At 44.7% G+C, this 14,721-nt stretch overlaps 1 protein-coding gene across 1 annotated transcript; it reads right to left on the bottom strand.

Annotated features, from left to right (window-relative positions):
* Positions 1 to 863: 863 nt before the first annotated feature.
* Positions 864 to 6,403, bottom strand: LOC130696911 (uncharacterized). The gene is made up of 2 exons (XM_057520045.1): positions 4,151 to 6,403; positions 864 to 4,088 (listed from the first exon to the last, which is right to left on the bottom strand). The coding sequence occupies exons 1-2, from the start codon at positions 6,401 to 6,403 to the stop codon at positions 864 to 866; spliced, it is 5,478 nt and encodes a 1,825-aa protein (XP_057376028.1).
* Positions 6,404 to 14,721: the final 8,318 nt, after the last annotated feature.

Raw genomic sequence — 14,721 nt, 5'->3', positions numbered from 1 at the left:
ATTATAATAAGTCCTCAACAGCAAGTTGAAGCAAGACCAGTGGGATGGAGTCCAGAGTCAATCGCGAATTCAAATGTGCTCTATGTAGTCCTTGAACTCCTCTAGTTCTGGTGCGGCCGCATTTCGTAAGGATTTGAAAATGGTGGGTACCTTGCCAGCTAAATTGTAAGTGTAAGCTGATAATGATGGTTAAAGAAGTGTAACGTAATCATACCTGGAAAATAAGCGAGGCAGAGGACGCGATTACTACATCCCGTATAGTATTCGCGCCCTTCCTGTTGTACTCGGCAGACAATTTTAAGTCGTGGACCTTCTTCATGACTGCCTGACACCAATGGAAATTGCATCCCAAGTGAATGCAATTGGTATACGTTTTCCTCACCACTACGAACATGGCTATTTCAAAATCAGTGATAATTCTTTGAACCTTTGGGAGTGGCATTATTTCGTCGTTCGGTAGATATTATGTTAAATGGTGATTACTCAGCAAGAGCAGTGATAGTGCAATTATTGTTTGTCGGTAGTACAATGTCTTGATTTATTTACCGATCTGATAAGGTTTGTTCCACAAGTTACTACGCTATCTGTCTCACGCAGTGAGGACAGATAGGACTACTTCAGAAGATCCAACGATGAGACTTTACGTTACTCAGAATTGACAGTGACGTTTTGGCTGTGTTTTAATTTTTACTGACTGAAGCGTGGCAGACAATCTTTCCACTATTACATAAGAGTGTGGGAAACGGGAAGAAAAAGGTGGGCTAAACGGTAACCAAATATTCGCCGCACCATCGCTCCCCCTACTGATAGATTGGAAAACATGATAAATGGGAAAGCTTCAGTAAATCAATGACGGCGTATGACTATTTGGGTCGATCTCCGGGAACTCTGTTCGGCTCGTCTTGTAGACCTCCCTCTTGGGTTCGAGACGAAGCTTCCAGCAAACAAAGTCGGTGGACTGGACGCACAAAGACTGCGCCTTCGGTTTGCACCTCCACGACACGAATGAGTCCGTCAGCTCCAGGGAACGTCTTCGATACGCGGCCGATCTTCCACTGACCCCGCGGAACGTTAGGATCGATCAACATAACCACGTCATTTACTGACATGTTTCGGTGCTTGGTCTTCCACTTCTTGCGAGGGGCTAAAGACGGCAGGTAATACTTGGTCCATAAATCCCAAAACAAGTTCATCATACGCTGGACGTATCGAAATTGTTCACGGGGAAGCGCATCGTCAAACGAGCCGGCAGGTAGATCAGACGTGGGGGGACGATTCATGAAATCGTTTGGTGTCAGCGGTCTGAGATCGGCGGGGTCCGTACTAGTGTAGGTAAGCGGTCGGCTGTTTAATAGTCCAGCAATCTCCGCTAAGATAGTCCGAAGTGTTTCATCAGAGGGGAATCGGAGGCCTTTCTTCTCAGTTTCCAAAGCACGGTACAACGCCTTTTTCGTCGAACGAACAAGACTTTCGTGGGCTCCGCCAAAATGTGGAGCGCGAGGAGGTTGGAATCGCCAGTCGATCGCCTTTTCGGTTTTGAACCTTGTTAAATCTTCGCTGCTATGCAATTCATTAACAAGGGAATTCAGCTCACGCTCAGCTCCTACGAAGTTGGTTCCGTTGTCCGAATGAACGGTTCTTGGCTTGGTGTAGATGCCTATGAAACGTCTCAGAGCAAGGAGGAAGTCGTCTGATGACAGGGAAAAGGCAAGTTCAAGGTGCACGGCCCTTGTAACGAGACAGGTGAAGAGGGCTCCATAACGTTTGTTTACCCTGTTCCGGCCGGGGCTGGTCTCTAGCGGCCCAAAGTAATCCACTGCCGTGTGTGTGAATGGGCTGGCAAATGACTCGAGGCGTACAGACGGAATTTCGCCCATCAACTGTGCTGCCGGGGCCGCGCGTTCTCGTATGCATTCTGCACAGTTATGACGTATCCTCTTAACCGCTTCTCTCCCCCGTACGACCCAAAAATGTTGAAGAAGCTTGGAGAACAGGTAGTCCGTTCCTGCGTGATGCATTTCTCTATGCAGGGCTGAAATGATCTTCTCAGTTAGCGGGTGTTTGCTGGGCAATAACGGAGGGTGGAGAACATCGTAGGGTAACTTCGCCCGTCCAATCCGGCCGCCAAGTCTCAAGAGTCCGTCCTTTCCCAGCCATGGACTTAGAGCGAGGAGATGAGACGTCGATTTTAAAGTTTTCCCACTCTCCAGTCGATGCAGGTCGTCGCCAAAAACCTCTTGCTGACAAATCTTTATAATGTTTAAGAATACACCTTCCAGTCTCAACACTGAAGACAGGTTGGTCTGGTCAATGGACAGGGTCGACCAATCGTAAGCCACCGACGATTTCGAGTGGTTAATCTTGCTTGATTTTATTTCCTCACTGACGACCATCCACGGCAAGTCTTTTGGCCACTCGTCTTCCATCTTGAAAAGGAAATCAGGGCCTTCTATCCAGACCTCAGGCAGGACTTCGTCATCGATCGCGGAACGTGTTGCGGTGTCGGCTGGGTTCAGACGCCCCGGTACAAACCTCCATTCTTCTGCTTCAGTGATGGTCTGTATCTCACCCACTCTGTTTGCTACGAACACCTGGTATAACGAAGCGGATGCTCTGACCCAGTTCCTAACCGTACTACTGTCGGTCCAAAATCGGCGAGCGGTGACCGATCGTGTCAAGGAACCCTGAACAAATTTGGCGAGACGGGCACCTAGTAGCGCGGCGTTGAGCTCCAGCTTCGGGACGGACAGAGTTTTCATCGGGGCAAGCTTTGTACAAGCTTTGATCTGAGAACACCGTATTCTTCCATCTTCCCATACGTTCCGTATGTACACGACAGCCGCGTAGGCTTCCTCCGAGGCGTCGCAAAAGGTGTGCAGCTGCGAGCTGGTGATCTTCGTTTCATCCGGGAACAAGCATCGGTTGAAAGTAACTTCGGGTAGTCTGCTTAAAAGTCGAAACCAGGATCGCCACCACGCCGCTTCATCTTCACTAACCTCGTCCGACCAGTCTAGTCCTTTTATCCCGATCTCTCTTAGCTTGATCTTGGCTTTTATGATGAAAGGTGAAGCCGTCCCAAGCGGGTCGAATACACTTGCGACCTTACTGGTCAAACCGGCCCGAGTGTATTTTAGGTCATCGCAGGTTCTAGCACTGAAGCCCAACGAATCCAATGCGGTGTTCCAAGTGATACCAAGAACAGTATCCGGCCCACTATCGGTGAGCGCATGAGGTCGTGCCGTTGCAGCTAAAGTCGTAGCGTTCTTCGTAATTCCCTGGATGAAACGCTTGGAGTTTGAAATCCATCCTTGAAGGTGTAAGTCTGCTGAAGCGAGAACTTTAGTGACGGCTTCCGCTTCTTTCAGCCCTAGAGTCACGGTCGACGCGGACCCTAGGTAGTCGTCCACGTACATTTTTCGTAGGATTGCCCGGACTACGAGCTCATCCGCCCCCGCGTCAATTGCGGCCCGTCTTGTCGTCTGGATGGCCACGAACGGCGAACAGCTAGCTCCAAACGGCAGACGGTCCATTCGGTAGACAATCGGTTTCTCGGAGGGAGTTTCTTGCCACAAGAAACAAAAGTATGGAGTGTCGCACGACCTCAACCGGAAACGGCTGAACATAGCTTCGACATCTGACGCCCAAGCGATCTCGCCTTCCCTAAACTGTATAAGGACTGCAGGAAGCGATGGCTGAAGGGCAGGGCCACTCAAGATGGCATCGTTCAGGCACTTGCCCCTATACATGGCAGCAGCGTCGAAGACAACACGAAGTTTCGTCCCTTTGTACACTCCGTGATGGGCTAGGAAGTATTTAACGGTGTCCGCGGAAGGATTGTCGACCTTGGAGGCATAGCCTTTTGCGAAAGTCTTCTGCAAAGCAGCTCGGTAATCCAGATGAAAGGACTTGTTGCTTTCGAATTTCTTCAAGAGGCTTTTGAGCCTTAGCTCCGCGCTGCTCCTATTACACTCGAAATTGGGTTCTCCGACTCGCCACGTGATTGGCACCTCATAACCAGTCTCCAATTTTCTTGTCTCGTCTTCCAGGATCTTAACAGCTCGTTGTTCGTCAATAGATAGAGCGGCGGTCTGATATTCCGTTCCGAAGTTCTCGGTATCGCAGAATCGACGTAGCTCGTTTGCAATCTTGCAATCGTTAGTGAGGTACTACTGGACACCTGATGTAACCGGATGGTGAAAACGGAAGATTCAGCACCGATGACACCTCTCACAATCCAGCTTAGGCGGGTACGGGATGCGACGGGTTCATCTTCTCTGCCGACCCTTGATTCCAGCGCTGCGACTAGATGACCATAATCCATCCCGAGCAGAATGTCTATTCGTCCACCAGCAATCCCAATCGGTAGATCCGACAAATGTGGCCATTCTAACTTAAGTCGAGACCAGTCAATCACTGGCGTTGGACTTGCCACCGTTGGGAGCGTTGAAGCACGGAGATCGAATGATTCACCGGAATCCGCACGAAGCTTAAAGTCCACTCTCTGCGATCGGTAGTGGTTCACTATGTGGCCAGCTCCATCCACCGCCAATATCTGCCGGTCACCGCGTAATTTCAAACGGTGCGCGAAATCCTCCCTAATCAAAGTCGTGTCGCTCCCCTCATCTACGAAGACGTTGGCTGGAAATACTGATCCGTCTTCCGTGATGACGTTGAGTCTCACCATTCCCATGACAACTTGGCGACGTTGAGGTTGTTTAGATCGCAGAGTGTTGTTCCGTGAGCCATCAGTTATTTCCCGGGATGGATCATGTAGAAGGGGGTGGTGCCACATCTTGCAGTTAGGGTAGCGGCAAGTCCTCTTAACTCGACAGTCTCTTGCAGAATGCCTCGTACCGAAACAGCTATAGCATAACCGATGTCTGGCACAAAAGGTTACCCTGTCTCCTACAAGAAGAGCTTTGAATTCGTTGCAGTCTTGAACCCGATGATGACCTTCGCACTTAAAGCAATACGGTTGGGTAGATCCGGGGCGGGTCATCTTGTCGTCTACTTGGAACTTTGAGGAGCTCTGATGGGTACGAGCTGGACGCTGCCTATGGTTGATGCTTCCGGCGGCTGGTTGCAATTGGTCTGCTGCCAAACTATACGCGTTCTGGTAGGCTGAGGCGCGTAGACATAGCCAATTTCCGAAATTGTTAAGGCTTCTCTCGTCTATGGCTTCTCCTCGCTCGGCATTCCAAGCTAATCTATCTTGTAACTGGAGCTTGAGACAGATTCTTTCGATTAAGTCCGTTGAAGAGGTTTCACCGATACGATTTAGGTCAAAGAGGTGGGTCCGGATCTTCTCGGAAAATCGTTTGAAGCTGGTAGGGTCATTTCTTAGCTCCAGTCGGTCGATAGCTTGGAAGTGGGCTGCCCTCATGACATCTCTTCTACCACAGTTTTGTTTCAGTCTCACCAAGGCTTCGATGTATGCCGCCTCTCCTCCACCAAGACCATGGACAATATCAACGCAGTCGCCTCTCAGACTGCGCTTCAATAACGCGAGTTTTTCTCCTGGAGATTTTGCAGTGTCGTGAACGAGAGCACGAAAAAGGTCTATCCAGCAAAACCATTCAAGTGCTTTCCCACTATAAGGTTCCAGTTCTGCTTTTATCGAGGCATGAGCCCCTCTTCCCATCCAATTGTGAGGTGGCAGTTGTCCTGCACTGTAAAGGTCTATCCAGACGTCGGGCGCTTGATCGTGATCTTCAACAAGCTCGTTTGTGGGCCATCTTTGGCGATCGGCACACCATCTCTGAACGTTATTGGGATCTCCAAAAGGAATTCCGGTTTCGGCATGGACGTTTAAACTTTGTAGACTTAGTTCTGCCTCTCTCAATTCTGCTTCTCGACGATCAAATGAACTACGGCGACCACCTTCTCCTCGACCATTGTCTGCTTCTCGTAAAGACGTCGGTTGTTGGCTACGGTGGCTACTTGCAACACTAGAGTGATGAGAGCTATGACCGTCCTCTCTCTGATTACTACTCCTTAGTGGCATGTGTAGGCTAGCGATAACCGATGGCTCGTCATTTACTCTTGCTTGCAGATATTGCTCTAAGTCATCTGCTACAGTTCCTACTTGTTGTATGTAGCGTAGATGTACGGCTTGTTGATGGTCGACTTCGAGTTGTTCTTCATTCTCAAGAATACGGTCATTCAATTCTCTTGCCTCATTTAGCAGAGTTTCTACATGCTTGCAGAGGCCCTTCAAGGCCCCTCTAGATCTTCGTGCTTGTATGGTTGTGTACATCTGAGTACAGGTACTCGTGATCTGGCGACGTGTATTAGTCCTGAGCCTCTTCAATCTCAGCAGGTCTCTGTGAACTATATCTTCATTCCCAGGTGCAACAGGAACGGGTGCTTCTGAGATGGGAGCAGGTGTTGCCGGTCCGTCCATTGTACTCGATAGGCTGACTTCACAATTATTGCAAGATAATGGAATCTATACCACAGCTCCGGTTCGAAGGACCAATGATTACTCAGCAAGAGCAGTGATAGTGCAATTATTGTTTGTCGGTAGTACAATGTCTTGATTTATTTACCGATCTGATAAGGTTTGTTCCACAAGTTACTACGCTATATGTCTCACGCAGTGAGGACAGATAGGACTACTTCAGAAGATCCAACGATGAGACTTTACGTTACTTAGAATTGACAGTGACGTTTTGGCTGTGTTTTAATTTTTACTGACTGAAGCGTGGCAGACAATCTTTCCACTATTACATAAGAGTGTGGGAAACGGGAAGAAAAAGGTGGGCTAAACGGTAACCAAATATTCGCCGCACCAAATGGGCTAATTTAAAAAATTACCTCTAGCTTCGCAAAAATTGGCCAGTAGTCGATTGCCCTTATTCGCGTCATGCAGCAGAAAAGAGGTGGCACCTGCTTCAGATTCCCGATTTCGTTCGTTATGAGGCCATTTATGGACAATAACTAGAAACCAAATTTAAGAACAACTAACAATTGTTGTTAATAGATATATTAAAAATGTTTAAGCTAACTATTTACCTATTTAATAGGATCGCACACGAAGTGGAATGTAGCGTCCATAAACCAAATCTTGTAGTCCTCCAATTGCCTCTTCATCGCGGATGTGAAGAAAAGCAAATGACATGTCTTATTTGCCCCGGATCCAGCAAAGACAGTTCCTTGATAAAAATCTTCAATGAAAAATTCGACGTCGATATTAAAAAACAGATCATCCTTCCTGGTATTAGGGGGCTAGAATTTGGACCTTGAATGTCTAAAGTAAGAAAAAATATTTGCGTTAATCAATTTCGTTGTTTTAAATGTTAAAGGAACTAATTACCTTAAGTGTCGGGTAGTACTTTCGTTGTTTGGCATGTCTCTCCCTGAAAACTACTTCTTTTAAATTTCATCGAATATAATACGGTTAGGTGGCTTAAATTTTTATGCTACTAGCTTCTTTTTAGCGTCCCTGAAGAAAGGAATCTACATTCATCGATTAAATAAATGGCTGGTTTTTATTGATTCTTATTAATTTTCAGGTAAACAGCTGATGATTTCCGTATTCTGTATGGGATCTTATTTATTGTAACTATTGGCGGTAGCAGATTCAAAAGATACATGTCTTCTATATTTTCGGGTTTTCCAGCAAGTTGTTAGCGGTTTGGCGAGGTAGAGGATTCTAAATTACGCATGCTACAAGCATCAGAACTGCTTTTTATGGGAAATCTTTTTTTGAACAAAAATAGCTTTTTGCATTTTACGTGTCTTCTCTTGAACTAGAAGCACTGTTGTCCAGTGAAAACATAAATCTCGGGCAAAATTTATGATGACGTTTCTGCTAGTAGATGCAATTACGGCCCCTATTTAAATCTAAAGATAAAACATTATTTGAACAAATAAGCACTGTTTAATGCTGATCACTGTTTCTTATTTTTTTTCTGATAATCTGACGAACAAGGCCCCATTTTGACAGTACAGTGCCACTCCACTTATCGGACCACCCACTTATCGGACCAAACCGGTTATCGGACCGATATCAGACTCGCACACTGAGTTGGCGAGTGAGCGCCACTAGTGTGGATTTAATGAAGCATTTTTTAGAACCGGGGCCCGCGAAGAGTGGTCTGTATGAAGATGTCCCTTCATTTTCAGGGGGCTTAAATTTCAGCGGAATGCTGTAGTTATCAGCTTGTTAGGATGAGTCCGATGCCAGCTTGTTATGATGAGTCAGGTACGCCAGCCTGCTATGATGAGTCAAAAGTTTCCATCAGTTTCTTCTTAGCTTTTATTCAGGAAAGATCCATTTTAGTTTAGCTGTAATATGGAAAAAACAGTGCGTACGCCAGTGTTAAGTACCAATTCAAACTCGCGGAATGTGGCAATTCAAATGGAAGAAAAAATAGGGATGTTTTGACGCTAAAAGAAAAACGTGAAGTTGTAGAGCAGCTAGAAAAAGGATTGAGTGAGCGTGCTGTGGCGAAAATGTTCAGTGTTTCACGCTCGCAGATTCATCGCATCAATGCAAGGCGAAGTGAAGTGAAAAGTTTCAGTGAAAAAAAAAATTTAGTTTGAGTGCCAAGCATTTGGCTAACACTGCTCATCATCCCGAGTTAGATGATGCAGTTTTTGAATGGTTTAGGGAGATGCGTAATCCAACAAAGCGTCGCAAACCATTGCCCGTATCCCGCAGTATTATTTTAGCTCGCGCTTTACATGAAGCAAACCGCCTAGGATTGGATAAGTTGAACGCTTCAAATGGCTGGTTCCGTAACTGGAAAAAACGCTGCGGCATTGGAAATAGCGTGCGCCTTGTAGGTGAAGCAGGCGATGTGGATATTGCACAAGCAGAGCAAGAAATCCAGGTCTTACGTGACAAACTAGGTAAGTATAAACCTGAGAATATATTTAATTGCGACGAAACATCTAGCTACTATCGTGTGCTACCGTTTCGTAGTTATGTTTCACTAGATAAGACTAGAAAATCGCCGTAGTATAAGAATAACCAAAGAGCTGAAAGCCAAAGATAGACTAACTGTGATGCTTTGTGTGAATGCCACCGGATGCTGTAAAATCCCACCATTTGTGATAGGTTCCTCAAAATCACCTTACTGTTTTGGAGACAGTCTTCCGCCGATTCCATATAAAGGTCAGGCTAATGCTTGGATGGACAGGGAACTTTTCAGTTATTGGTTTTTAGATGTATTTTTACCCGTTGTGAGACAGTGGACTACGGAGCCAGTAGCTATTGTAATGGACAATTGTGCTGGTCATGACAAAACTTGTGTCGATCCATTAGACCAAGTTCAGATTTTTTTCCTTCCTCCAAATGCCACTACGGTCTACCAGCCTCTTGATCAGGGTATTATAGCTTCTCTAAAGTCACTCTACAAGAAGGAGTTAATCATCAAATTGGTTGAGGCCTATGACAATCATACAGCTTTGCAGGAAGCAGCAAGTTTAGCAAAAAGAGGTAGGAAGAGTTTGCGATATGGCTGCTCTGCAACTGTATTGGATGCTTGCCAATTAATCAAATCTTGCTGGGATTTGGTTTCAAACACCACAATATTCAATTGCTGGAGGCATTCGAAAATACTACCACATGAGCAGTTCACCAGGTTAAGCGAAACCAGACCTCTAGATGTTGTTGGTAACACTTCCGACTTCTTATGCGACTTGTTACTCTCCTTGCAAATTACATCTGAAAAAAATAATACTGAGCTAGCCGATATAATAGAGAAGGCGAAGAAAGATGATTGCGTTATTCAAATTCAACGCTGGCTTGATTTTGAATCAGATCCGGCAGTTATTGCGGCAGAAGATTACGAACTTTCAAATGAAATTTCACAGCAATGTGATTCGGCATGCTCTTCCAGCCAGTCAAACGAAATATCACTGATGGACGTTTGCGACAGCGTTGCTACTAGTTCTAGTCCTAACAATCTAGCTCATGAAGCACTCTTGGAAGAGAAGCTGCTTAAATATGCATGCGGTGCCGTCGATGCAAGGATATCCGATCCTCCATTATATGACCTAGTTTCAAAAATTAAAGAACATTTGTCGTAAGTAACTGCGTATGTTAAATATTAATTTATTATTTGTAACCGTTGATAAGCTTAATTTTCTTTAAACAATTTTACGTTATTCGGTTACGTTACTTCGCTTATGTTTCAAAGGTATTTTTACTTGATCTGTAATTTGTTCGGTACCTAGAATTTTGCGACACAGCTAATAAACTTAGATTATATACTATTACTCGTTCTTGTAAGTTAATTCAATTTATTATAAAGCTTTTCTAGTTAAGTGAGTACAGAACCAGTCAATACGAGCAGAGCATTAGAAAATTTTACGAATGGGCGCGACGAGATGGCGCTGACCGCAGTCGAGCCGCTTTTCGGACCATCCGCTTATCGGACCACTGCACAGGGTGGTTCGATAAGTGGAGCCGCACTGTATTAGCAGGCAAATCATGCAATCAACGTGATATGTAGTGATAAATGGAAACCATGTAAGGAATTCGTTCCCTAAAATTTTAAATTTAATTTATTCAGTTATTAAAAATGCATTGAGCAAACATTTGAAAGAGTTAAGAGTATTAACTTAACATTGTTAAGAACATCACTTTTGTAAATGATTTAAGTCTCTCACAGAGCATAAGCATCGGCAAAAAGAAGTGAAAAGGGAGATGGGGGAGGGGGAGAGAATGAGCAAAGTGGGTCAACAGAACAAAGCGAAATGTGAAAACATAGATTTCTTATATTATATTTATAATATTATATGGAATTTATTTTAATTTATTATATTTAGAAAAGAGTCACACGGTACAGTGGAGAAGTTGAAAGTGAAAGAAGATAATTGTAATATAATCTTACCGTGGTAGCACGAGCGGAATACGAGAAGAGAAACGAGTAGGAAACGAGATGTAATACAACCTGTCGGCTCTTCAGTAAAACACAATACAGATATTGGAAAACTCACTGTTAAAACCGACTGCTGAAATCCGAGACTTTCAGATCAAGAAGTTGTAATCTGACTCCCTTCATATTCGTGTATAGCTTGGCCACAATTTGTGAAGAGCAAGCAATACAAAATAAAGAGAGATAGGAGTATTGGTCTACTTCAGACTTGCCGCGCCGATCAATTTTCCGATCGCGATCTCCGATCCGATCTTTTGAGTTTGATCGGATCGGGCGATCCGATCAAACTGCGAAAGATCGGATCGGCGATCAAATTTTGCCGATCATTTTTAGCGATCATTTTTGTGCAGCATCTAACGGTAAAAATTTACACTGTTTCGCGAAAATAGCATTGGCTGTCACAGCGATAGTCACTGGCGGCCATTGAGGGTGAACACTAAACAGTTTCCTTCAATTGGCATTCGCATAAATAGCAGTGAAATAGAACCCTGCGGCTGAAAATCTACAGCTAGATGGCGAAAAGTTTGATCGCTAAAAACGATCGGATCGCGATCAATTTTTTGGGATCGCCGATCCGATCTCCGATCTTTTTCAAAAGATCGGATCGGCGATCAATTTTTGATCGCGATCGCGGCAAGTCTGGTCTACTTACAGTGGGCTCACGGTAGGAAGCGGCGACTGGTGGCGGAATAGTGATAACACAAGTGTAAGGGTATCAAAGTTTTATTGAAACACACACACACGTAGTACAGAGTACTTTCTTTTTTCCGACGTCGACTCAGGAAAACAACTGATTCTACAGGTTTTTGGGGAACATTGTACATGAAAAACGGAAGGTCAAAGTGTTTAGCAATTTAGGAATGGTAGAGAAATTTGCTATGCAAATTTGACACTAGGTGTGAAAAGGATGTGGGTGGGTTTTCGGGGGTTCTTCGTGGGAACCGAGGTCGATGTTTTAAAAAACGGTATCGGCTGGTCGTTCCTTACATTTGGGTTCACTATGGAACTTCGCGTATTGGCAAAGTGGTGAGTTGCTGTGCGAGTATGTGCGTCGTACGTGCCACTAATCAAAGATGTTTTGAATGATGTGATATTGGTCCAATGAGGAGCATCGCACGTGCCGCCAATCCAAAATATTTGTAAAACGCGTGATACTGGTGACGCATGGGTACGTTAGCTAGCAGGTGTTCATTTAGGTCACCTGTGCTGCGTATGTTCGTGTAATTAATGTGCTTACACTTGAAAATTAATAAAAATGAGAAAGAAACAGAATATATTTTGAAATACACTTCGTTAAAGTTTTGCCAGCTCAACTTACTTGTGTTTGTGAACTTGTGATTGTTGTTCTAATCCCGTTGATTAGTCATTGTACACATTGAACAGAAACATTTTTGGCAGAAAAATTCAACAAGTGACGTGATTTCTTAATTTTTATTCAAAATCATATAATAGTGGATCTGTTACCATTGGGCGAAATTGGGGTTGCAGGGCTTTCTGGAGCTTGTAAGTAAATTAATAGGACCGCTTGATCAAAAATCATCGTTCAATAACAAGGCTACTTAGCAATAATTATGACACCAAGAACAAATTCAAAACATAGTTATCGAAATCTGATCGCTTTAGAATAGCAGAGAACTAAAATGTTTTTCAGCTGTTTTTTTTTATTCGAAGAGCGAGAGCGCGCTTGGTTTTTTTAACGAGCTAAAACGGAAAACCGCTGACTTTAAAGCCGCGAGCGGAGGCTCTGAGCGCGCTCGCGTTTCAATTAGCTATGCTCAACTCTGCTAGTCACCAACAAAAAAAAATCGCACTAGCATACTACGTTGATTTAACTGAAATTACTTACACGGGAAAATCTTAAAAGATTGTTCCATCAAACAGTTTAAAAATCATTGAGGGGAAAAAATCTTTATGTAAGAAAACAATTCTAAAACAAGATGGTTATGCCTTAAGCCATGTTGCCGAACGCGGTGTTCGGATGTTTGTTGACTAGCATGCAACGCAACAACCATTGGTGATAAGATATTTAAAAATAGTTCTACGAAATTCACTGTTCTTAGATAAGCGATCATCAAGCATGCCCCAGTTCTTTCTAACCCGTCTTTTCCACCGCGCAAGACACTTGCCGGTTGTTAAAATCTCTGAAAACGGTGGGTGTTCGGACACTAAGGGTGAGTACTGTGTATGTACTATAGATTGTCACCGATTCGATCGGTAAGGGTAGGACCCTGTAGAGGGCTCTCTTATCGGCTCACTATTTTTTTTTCTTTTGTTTCTTGAAGGCCTTTGTAAGTCCATCAGGGCCAGTGTTCTTTGTGTTCTTTTGCAATCGACACACAGCTGTCGAAATCCCCTCCAAACTTGTAAAACGAAGTCCCCTTTTTTGTTCAATACAGTCTCTCAACTTCGTTAGTTCTCTTATTAGTACAAGATTGGGGAACCAGGGGCTTTAAGACTCGTCGGTCTTTAAATCTATTGCTATTCTCTTAGAGATACGCAACAAATGGTGCCGACACCCGGTGGAAATCGAATAGTGTAAGTCTTCATTTCCAGCTGTTCAACTTTGTACTGTAGCGACCTCGTGTTGTTCACGTTCCGTGCCCACGCTGGTCGACCAACCGTTCGAACTGTATCCGTTGATATCGTCTACATCCTGTGCAAGATAAGTGAGACTCGAGGAATTGTCACAGATCCCACCAAGGAAGAACCTACAACGGCCTTAAAAACCGCGTCAGGGCCGGTTCATCATGGAGGAAGTATAGGAGTCATCTCAAAACCTACCAAGGAAGAATCTGAAAGGGCCTTACAAATCGCCGAGTCGGGGCCAGATCACCATGGTGGAAACGTGAGTCCCGACCCGTCAATTCCCAGTCTTACTCAATCACGAGGTCTACGGAAGAGGGAGCATACCACGCTGTCGACCAGGATCCACGACTGTATCCGTCAACCATCGTGAAGGCATTCGCCTCAGCAAAGGCCAATTGAGCATCTGGCGCACCGAACTCGTACACCTGTTCGATAGTACCATGGAACTTCACGAGAAATACGTGGAGACAGTCACCAATCTACCAGGTAAACGCCGAGCCGAGTGTGAACGCTGGGAAGTACAGTTCACGACAGACCACTAGAGTGTACTGTCAGAAATCGACCAACATCTAGCATCGCGGTCGACTGTATCGTCACTTGCATCGTCAGTCACTATCAACTCAACAGTGACAAAAGCAAGCGTAAAAGAAAATTCGACTGTATCTGTAAAGATCCAACAGCTCGAAACCCAAGCTCGCCACAATTAAGACGTCCTAAACCGACATGGGGAGCTTTTGTCAGACATTGTAAATGACATCAAGAAGTCATCTGTGCAAGCCAGACGGCAGAGTGAATCGTTAAGCGCGATCGAGCAAATTTTACAATCGATCCACGAGGTTAACGAAAAATCTTTAGCAACGGTCGAAAAGAAGATGGATATTCGACTCAAGTCTGCGACGGGCCAAATGGTAGAAGAGAACGAGTCTAGTTCAAAGAAAGTCGAAGAGAAACTAGAAGCTATTCAGAAAAACAGTGAGTCGCAGTCCAAAGAACTTGAAAGGCTAAAATACCTTGTACATTAGACGTGTACAAAAATGTCTAGACAGTGCCCCGAGGACGAAAACGTATCATCCCAAGGTCGGCCGGACACGTCGATACAAGGCATGTTGTCTCAGCGTCGCGAAGCTTTAGGATGGCCGCAAGGCATTACCCCATACTCACCGCCACAGCAGTCAACCTTTTGGAACAATGCAGAAGAGCTGGGACAACGGGCGAGCAAATAGACAGCATAAGGGCAACTATCGAT

Source organism: Daphnia carinata, chromosome 5, assembly GCF_022539665.2.
Source record: "Daphnia carinata strain CSIRO-1 chromosome 5, CSIRO_AGI_Dcar_HiC_V3, whole genome shotgun sequence".
Classification (NCBI taxonomy): domain Eukaryota; kingdom Metazoa; phylum Arthropoda; class Branchiopoda; order Diplostraca; family Daphniidae; genus Daphnia; species Daphnia carinata.
Note: the sequence above shows the minus strand (reverse complement) of the source record. Positions and strands in the feature narration are given on the sequence as shown.